Genomic DNA, 9,410 nt, shown 5'->3' with positions numbered 1-9,410 from the left:
ACAGCACCCGCCTCACCGCAGTTCTCCCTTTCCAAACACCCACCGGGATAGCCCTCCCCCCCCGGCAGTACACGGGCCTTCTGATCACTCCCGGGCACCCTGATCTTAAACGCTTCGGTTTAAGGCTGAATTTAGGTTTCGAGAGTTCCCGTGAGGCGGCAGCGCGCCGTGTCCCGGCCCAGGGGACGCGCAGGGTGCCGGTGCCGGGCCGGGGCACCCCGGAGCCAGCCAGAGCCGCCGTCGCGGCTAACGGCTCTAAAACGGCGCGACCCGGGGCGCGGGACCCCGCGGGGAACCTGCCGCAGCCTCTGCCCCCTCCTTCGGCCGCGGCTCCCCCCCCGCTGGGCGCGCCCCGGGACCCCCTCGCTCTCGCACCTCGCCAGCCCTGGGAGACGCGTCCCGGCGCGGCGGGGCGGAGAGTGGCGGGGCGGGGTGGGACGGGACGGGACAGGGGTGTGTCCTGCTCCGTGCCCGAGGCAGCGGGGTCTCCTCTCCGTCTCTCGGGCGACGGCGACTCGATCGGCCGGTTGGCCCGAGGCGGGACGAGCCGGCGGCTGGGCTGCCCAGGAGCCATGGCACGGGAAAGTTTGCCGCTCCTCCTGCTCCTGGCGGCGCTCGGCAGCCGAGGCCAGCCCCTGCCGCCGCCGCCGCAAAGAGGTACAGGGGAGAGGGGAGCCCGTGCCTCGCTCGCCCCGGCCGGGGCCGCGGAGGGCGCTGAGGGGAAGGCGACCCTAGCCACTGGCTCGGGGCTCCCTGTGGTGACGGGACGCTCTTGGGGGGACGGGACACAGGGACCGAGCGTGACAAGCACCCCCCAGCTTGCAGAGGGGACGCGACGGGGCCGCGCTGCCGGGACACCGCCGCCGGTACATCGGCCGGCCCGAAGAAAGCTGCTGTGGCGCCGGGAGCGCAGCAGCCCTCGGCCGGGGCCGCGGGCTCCCACCCCGCCCCGGGGCAGGGCCGCCCGGCTCGGCGCGCCCGGGCGCTGCTGCCGAGGTGCCGGCGCTGGCTGCGCCCCGCGTTACGCTCTGGCTCCCGCTCGCTCGTCCCCCCTTGACCCGCACTGAGAGGCAGAGCGGCGGGTCAGAGCCTGGCGGATGGGCTGCGCTGGGACGGAGCGCGGGGTGGGGGGTGAAGAGTACTTCTTGGTTCTCAGGGGCGGCGGGGCGCGGGCTGGACCCCGAAGCGTCGCGCAGTCCCGGCGGGCTGGTCCGCTGGCAGCCCCTCACCCCGGGGTGTGCCCGTCTGTCGGCACCTCCGCGCTTCGGGCAGGCCCGGCAGGCTGTAGCGGGATGGGTGCTCCGGCTGCTTTTATTCCGGGCAGCAATTTGAGGCGCTTACCCGGCCGCGAGGCTTTGCTCCGTGTCAGAAACTAACCACGGCCGGGATGGGAACGGAATCGGTTGTGTCATAGAATCACAGAATCACAGAATCGCAGGGGTTGGAGAGAGAGCATCCCCCTGCCAAAGCAGCTCCCCAGCTCATATTGCACAGGGCGGCGTCCAGACGGGGCTGGAATCTCTCCAGAGAAGGAGACTCCACACCCCCTGGGCAGCCTGTCCCAGGGCTCCCTCACCCTCACTGGGGAAAAGTTCTTCCCCATGTTGGTGTGGAACTCCCTGTGCTCCAACTTGCAGCCATTGCCCCTTGTCCTGTCCCCACAGACACTGAAAAGGGGCTGCCCATTCCCCCTGCATCCCATGCTTAAGATATTTATAAACATTAATAAGGTCCCCCCTTAGTCTTCTTTTCTCCAGGCTGAACAGCCCCAGCTCACTCAGCCTTTCCTCACAGGGGAGATGCTCCAGGCCCTTCATCATCTTTGTAGCCCTTCTCTGGACTCTCTCCAGGAGATCCCTGTCCTTTTTATCCCAGGGAATGGTCAATGTCTGACACGTACAGTCATCTTCCACTACACGGTGTTGAGGTGTGCTGGCACTAAGGGCCTTTTTTTGAATTTGTTTATTTCTTTGTTTGCTTTTTCAGTTAGTGTTCTGTGGGAAGATCAAAAAAGGGGAGATGTACAGGTGTGGGAGAAACAGACATGATCATCGTCTCTCTGAGAATATCCTTAAAACCCTTCTGCAGCTCACAGTTCTCTGCCTGGCGCCCACATTTGCCGCTCGTGACGTTTTTAGCCTTGCTAAAAAGAATTCAGTAAGCAGATACTATGGATGCGTTGAAATAAACCCAATTAAAGCCACTGGCATAGCATCCAGCTTCTGTTTGACCTTGATGTCACACTACAGGCTGAACGCTTTGGATTAGGAGCTTTCAGGGCTTAGGGTTTGCTTTGGAAAACATGATGTGCTGTCATTGCATGAAGAAGTGTCTCAAGCAGATGACTCCTTAATACTAATTTTACTGTGTGAGGATAAACGACAGTTGATCAAGTATCTGTGTATATAAAAACTCATCCAGAATTAGACTGTGTTTAGATGATGGCTTATTGGTAAACAGAGAGATTTTAAGAGCTGAGCATTTAAGATGCAGTACATTACATATTTTCCTCTTGCTTTTTTTTTTTCCCCTTGTTCTTTTTTCCCCTGCCAGCTAAGTCATCTTTCAGCTAGAAAAACACTGATTTGGCACTTCTTTTAATATTCTCTCTCTCTCTCAGACAGCCACACACAGAGAGACACTTTTGGAGAATGTCCTTTTCTTTGTGCAGTATCTTTGTGGGTTTTAACCTCTGCAGTGAAGGGATATGATATTTTTCTTTTAAATTAGAAGTGGGTGTCTTGGGCGTTCATCTGCTGTGTTGCTGGTGATATGTTATAACTGTGGTAATTCAGTGAGGAACACTAAGACTTTTAATTAAATGCTAATAACGTGATGATGGGACCTTCTGAACCTCTCGGTTGAACTGAAGTGCTGGCCTGCCAAATTTTCAAGTCATTTACCGTCTTCTAAATTTCTTTCTAAGATCTGTTACAGCTGCTAGGAGGTGCTAGCACTATGTAGATCTCACTGTCTTGCCTAGGCAAGGAGGCGATGAGCTCCTTTCTTATGCAAAAAGTTTGACAAGCCTGACTTCACTGACGTCCTGAGGGACTTTTGACACATGTGAGTATGTTACTGGACCCATGGGTTATACCTTTAGACTTAAAACTTCTCTTTTCCCACTTAGTAGTTATTTGGTAGTAAGCGTAATGTTGGCTGGTAAGTAAAGCTCTTTAATTGTCAGTCTGATGTCTGTGGAGAAAATTATGTAACTGAGCTGCAATGCTTTGAAAAACAGTATTTGAGACATCACAATGAATTCCCTTGTTGTTTTTTAGAACAGAACAGTTCAAGAACATTTTGCACCTCGAAGATGAGAACAGTCTGTAGTTCTGGGTTGTTTTTTGGGTTTGTTTTGTTTTGTTTTGTTTTAATTTTTTATTTATTTTGAAGTTGGTAAAAGATTTACTGTGGTCAGAAACCTGGAGTTAATTTTTTTATTTTTTTGAGCTACACACATTATTCATTTCTCTGTCATTTGAACACCAAGTAGCCATGCAGACTTTCACATAAAATGGAAGAATCAGAACCAGAAAGGCATGTATATTCCATAATAGTGTTTCTTAAAGGTACGCATTATTTACGGTTAAGGCAAACTTACTGAAGTGCTATATAAGGTTCCTTTTGATTCTTGAACCTTGGTTTGTTCTCTTCCTTTCTTTGTGAGCCAAATAAAATAGTAGTTTGGAAAGGCATAAAAAACTTGCTTTTGGTCTTGAAGAAGTAATCCTTTTATTAAAAGGTATAGAAGGCACAAGTATCTATCCCGGGAGAGAACTGAAGCTATTTGCCTGTGAAAGGTGTAAACAGCAGGGACAGGGCTAAGGAACATCCACTGGACAGTAACTTGATCTGTGGTGTCAGCTGCTGGGGTAACTCATGGAGTACAAGTGTTTCTGAGCATCTCACAAATCGGAAGTGTAAGTTGACTCCAAGAGGTGATGTATATAGGATGCTTATGAGGTGAAAGTGAAATTTCTCATTCGAAAGAGAAATGAGGGGTGAACATCAGCCCTGGTAGATGTGATTAGTCCCAGTATGTTAGGCAATCGATGGGGACAGGTTGATCAATATATGAAGTCTGTCTGTAGGTGTAGGTTTTTAAAATGAGTTTCCAGAATTTAGTTCAAAACTGTTCTCTCTGTGATCTCCTGGAAATGAGGAGTTACAAGATTCCTTCCCACATACACACGTGTGTGTATTCCACACTGTACTCGACAGGTCAAGAGAGAAGGATAAGGGGACATAATATTGGTATTTTGCATATTAAGATTGAAGAATATTGTGTGGATTTAGACTCTCTGTTTCTGGAGACAGAAATCCCCTGTGGCTTTGTTAATGCAATCTGGTACAAAAGTGAACCCTTCTGTTTCTCTATAGGGAACTCTTTGGAGTAAGGTCAGTATTGGCGTTTAACCCCAGCTGGCAACTGAACCCCACACACAGCCTCTCACTCCCTCTCCCCCATGGGATGGGGGGAGACAGTCAGAAGAGTAAGAGTGAGATAATTCCTGGGTTGACATAAGGCGGTTTAATAGGCAAATCAAAAGCCGTGCACACACAAGGAAAGCAAAACCAGGAACTGATTCTCCACTCCCCATGGGCAGGCACCTGATAAATTTGCATTCTACTTTCCTGGCAGCACAAGGCTCATCTGATTGCTGTTTATCAGCTTGTTCTCACCTAAACACATCTTGAAGCTGTAGTTCAGCATCAGCCAAATTTGAAAGCAATGTAGAAATCTTTAAGATAATCACTGAAAATCAATGGCTATTTGGGAGGCAGAGCCCCAAAGTATTTCCTCTTCTGCGAGAGGAAAGGTGGAATTTAGCCATTGTCTAACCCATTCAGTCTGGTTAGGATATGTAGGGATCTGGCTTCAAGAATGCAAAGGAGAATATGTCCGTTGTGGAGGGTGAGCAACGTGCAATGTGTAAAAATCTGTGTATATATTTTTTAAAAAAGGGAGTTCCTTAGTCTGATTTCAGGATTTTGCAACAGGTAACAAAGCCTTGTTCACTGATGGTGTACTGCAGTATAGTACATCCTGTGTGTATCCCCTTTTAACATTCATTCTATATGCTACTAAATGTGTTTGCAAATCAGCTTTTGGTGATATGGAAATTAGGGATCTTTGTTTCTTTTAAATTATTTTTTTAAGATATATGTATACAAGACTGATATTGATCAGTTCTAGGAACTCTCTTAGGAGTGTTTAGTGTGATTCAATGAAACGTAATCATTCTGAATAGATTGATGTAGCTTAAGAGACAATTAATATAACTTTAATATAGCAATTTAATATAACTTTAATATAAGAATTTTCCTGGTTTTAAGAATAGATTAGTTTAAGAGAAAGCTGTAACTGTGTAAGGTGCTTGTGAGTCTGATTAATAGGAATTAACAGTCCCCAAACTTTTGTGTGATGTTGCTCTCAAAAATAAATGATGATTGCTTATAAGATTTTACTTCAAGTTGTTGTTATAGTATTTTCCTAGGTAACTGGCTGAGTAAGTGAAAGCAGAGGATATTAATGTGTTTCAGGTTTAGAATGGGAGAAAAGAAAACACAGTAACTAAGGGCCAACCCAAGGTATTAGAAATAGGTGGAATTGCCCAGACTGACTGGAGACATGAATTTGTGTGGGTTTTGTGTACGGGCTTTAAGGTGAAATAACCACAGCCACATGCTTTAAGGTGAAATAACCACAGCCAAACTGAACGAGGCAGGTCTAGTGCAAGAATGCGTGAATTTCTCCCAGCAACAAACTCAAACATAAGATGCAGTTTATGCTTAAACCCCTTATTAATTTTTTCCTGCTACAAGGTTTTGGTTTTTTTTTCTTATTAGGCTTGAAATACTAAAGTCAGAACAGTGGTGCTTTAACCTGCTCCAAAAATCCGCTTAAAATAATACAGCAAACAATCACTTTTAATTAATTCAGGCTGGAGGAAGGAATCCACCCACACATGTTCTAATTTCTTATCCAGCTACTTGGACTGACAGTTTTTGGAGATTATAGTATTTTGGAATAAGAGGCAGCATGAATTCCTGGTGCAGGGTTGCCTTTTGCCTCTTCTCTCTTCCTCTCCTCTCCTCTCCTCTCCTCTCCTCTCCTCTCCTCTCCTCTCCCTCTCCCTCTCCCTCTCCCTCTCCCTCTCCCTCTCCCTCTCCCTCTCCCTCTCCCTCTCCCTCTCCCTCTCCCTCTCCCTCTCCCTCTCCCTCTCCCTCTCCCTCTCCCTCTTCCTCTTCTCTCTCTCTTCTCTCTCTCTTCTCTTCCTCTTTGCTTCCCCTTCCCTTTTCCATTCCTCTTCCTTCTTTTTTTTCTCCCTCAAGACCAGACTCCTTATGTTTGTAGGTCAGTAATGGTGGTAAGACACTAATAAATACAAGTATGAACCAGCATGCACACCTGATTATCTCCTTTTCTTTCCCAACTTTTTTTTCATAGATAGTAAGCCCTTAATTACTGGATATTTTTCTCCTGGGTGAGAGTTCTGTCTGGAGTATCTGAGAACTTGTATGTTGCACACTAACAAAGCAGGACACACTAACAATAATACAGACCAAATCAGATGCAAAATACTGACAAATATGTTTGCTAAACTTCATATTGACTCCATCCAGGTCTTTGAAAGAGGAAGGGGAATTCCTTGAAGTTTGCCAATAAAGCCTGTTCATGGGCTGGCTCTGCTGATGACTGCATGTTATTAGTTCTCTTATACCACCTACTGCATTCGACAGCCAATTCCTAGTTCCTGCTTTTCTGCAGTTTTGACCTTCTTCTCAATCTGAAGAAGCAGGCAAGAGACATACCAAAGAAAGTAGCAGTGATTTTGGACCACTGAAGTACCACAGAGAAGGTGGAGATGAGACTTTTATTTTTTTTAATTTTGATTAGAAAAAATGCTACGATTTCCAGACAAAATAACTTGAATTTATGTGGGTTTTGTTCTGAGAAATAACAAAGATCTCTCAGGAATTTTGCACAACTGTTAGCTGTTACTACCCTCAGTTTTTTTAGCAGCTCAGTCTCCATTAGTTACACCTCAGCATCACAAGGATTTTCCTAGGACTCTGCTCCCTGCCAGACTCCTCTAGCAGACATTATCTGTGAATCAGACCTTGTAATAACATTAGGCTGTAAAGCAGCTGTAGCAGTATTATGCCAGGGAACTCTTGTGAAACTTCAGGAAGAATAATGAACATTCCTGAAGGGTGGATTATCCAAATAGCATTACAACGCCTTGTTCTGTCTCAACTGACACGTGTAACTACTACTGTCATAATTCATAGATTTAAGGTGTAGTAAAAATGAAAATTACCAAAATGGTGAACAAAATAGGTTTTAAAAAAAATTCTTTTATAGCTATATCAGTTTTTTTAATGGCAAATGACTGTATCTTGTCATTCTTCATCTATCCCAATAAGGGGGACACTCTTTGAGGCTAGATAGAAAGAATCAGAAAAATTCTTACTGAGAAAAGTTTATAAAATGCCTCTAAACATACTGTGTATTTCCCACTGCTATGGGAAAACAGAGTTTCTGCACACTTCCAGTGAGAATGAAAGTTGATTTAGGGCCTGATCTGGTTTTCAACATATATACCAGCTCTTCTCTCAGGTGAACCCTATGAGTTTTAGGTGCCACTTTCACTCAGGCTGCCTTTAGGTTTTGATGGAAGATGCTGGACATGGCAATTCATTCCTCTGTTTATGCTAGCTGCTCAACAGCCTGCAGTTCTGTTCCACAGAATTATCTGGATAATCTCTGTTAGAGGGAAATGCATCAGATATTAACTTTCCTAGAGTGCATCCTGCATTGAGAAGGCAGAACTACTGCTATATATTCATTGCTGAATACCTTTTAGGCAGGGAGCAGGAATAAACAAATAGCCTTATTTGTACATATTGCTATGTTTCTAAATATATATGATAAAATACTATCTTGTAGTAATACTATTTTGTGCATTTTCTAAATCCACCTGCAGTGGTAGGGAACATGAGTAGTTTGGATTCCTCTGAAAGCCAGAGAGAGCTCTATGAAACAAGAAGAGGTCCATGCCTTTTAAAGAATGCAAAGTAACATAAATAACACATACAGGGCTTTTGGATTTGATATTTGAAACCACCAGGAATAGGACATGAATGTTTGCACAAATCCCAGAGCTGGTGATTTGAGTGTGATACAGTTGCACGTCAGAGTTAGTTGTGTGAATTCTTTGTAGTGGCAAGAAAAAGATGGTTGCAGGGCATCAGAAATGCACTTCATATGTTTAACCTTGAGCCATCATTGGTAATACTGAATTCCCATTCACAGTACATGGCATAAAACAGAGTAGGTTTCTCATTGGCTTTTGATTCTGGTGTAATGGGAGAATATTTTCTATTAATCATGCATTTTTGAAGAATAAGCCCTCACATAAAAAGGGTTTTTTTTTTTAGCAGGGGAACCCCCCCCCCCCCATATTTAATTGAAAAATACATTTGTATTATGCACACTGAATTCATCTCTTAAGCACAGTCCTTGCTGCAGCTGGGCACAGCCTTCCATTGTATTAAAGCTGTGTGTTGTGTGGGTTCAGGGTCTCTGTAAGTGCTCTTCTCCCTCCCAGTCACTTTTGGTGTGCTTATATAGTAAATATGACAAATATTTTCTAAATTCTGAGTAGGTGGGAAGCTTTTGCATGCATACCCTATAATCATTGGTTATGCATGCAACTTCAGTTTCATCCCCCAGCTACAGTTTTGACATGGAGAATAGGGCAGTCATTTGCCAGAAAAATTAATAGTTGAATGCCTGTATCAACTTCAGAGCTTGTTAACTAGAAAGTGCACTGAGCCTGCTTGCCATATTGGTAGGAGTTATTTAGGAGGGACTTTGAAGCTCATAGTTTAATTGGTGAAAGAACTTCCGTGGCATAGAAAAGTGATGGTAAAAATAACAATAATAGCAGCAACAGTCACCATCATCAAGAGCTTGAGTCAGTTCTTGGGGAAATTTGACACAAAAGAATAAAGTGGAATTCAAGTTGTTGCACTGAATCATTTGTCTATTCATTGGTGAATGGTGTTACTTTCAGTATTTCACTTCTGGCTGTCCTTAGATGATAATACCCAAATGAACCAAGGAATGCAGCTCCCTTCTAACCTGTTGGTTCTTCACGATAGTAAGGAGCCCGTGGCTGTACAGTACTTCCACTTACAGTTTCTATTTGTCCCAAAATACCTATTTAAAACTGCTGTGATTCAGAGGTGGTGATAGGTTCTTACGCAACTACTTGTTTTGCTGGGGTGCTTTTTGCTTTCACCTGTTGTCTTTCATCTTGATTAAGTTCCACAATATAACTCAACATAGTAGAATTACATATATGCCACTAGTAAGAGAGAGATTGCTGCTTGGTTTA

At 45.2% G+C, this 9,410-nt stretch overlaps 1 protein-coding gene across 1 annotated transcript in view; it reads left to right on the top strand.

Moving 5' to 3' along the window:
* Positions 1–572: 572 nt before the first annotated feature.
* Positions 573–9,410, top strand: part of LAMA2 (laminin subunit alpha 2) — a gene marked incomplete at its 5' end in the record, with an annotated part of 363,202 nt that continues 354,364 nt past the window's right edge. Inside the window, one exon of the mRNA XM_084261417.1 lies at positions 573–657. Within this exon, the coding sequence (XP_084117543.1) occupies positions 573–657 (85 nt within the window). The remainder of the gene's footprint in view (positions 658–9,410) is intronic.

Source organism: Gallinula chloropus, assembly GCF_964237585.1.
Source record: "Gallinula chloropus genome assembly, chromosome: 3".
NCBI lineage: Eukaryota > Metazoa > Chordata > Aves > Gruiformes > Rallidae > Gallinula > Gallinula chloropus.
Note: the sequence above shows the minus strand (reverse complement) of the source record. Positions and strands in the feature narration are given on the sequence as shown.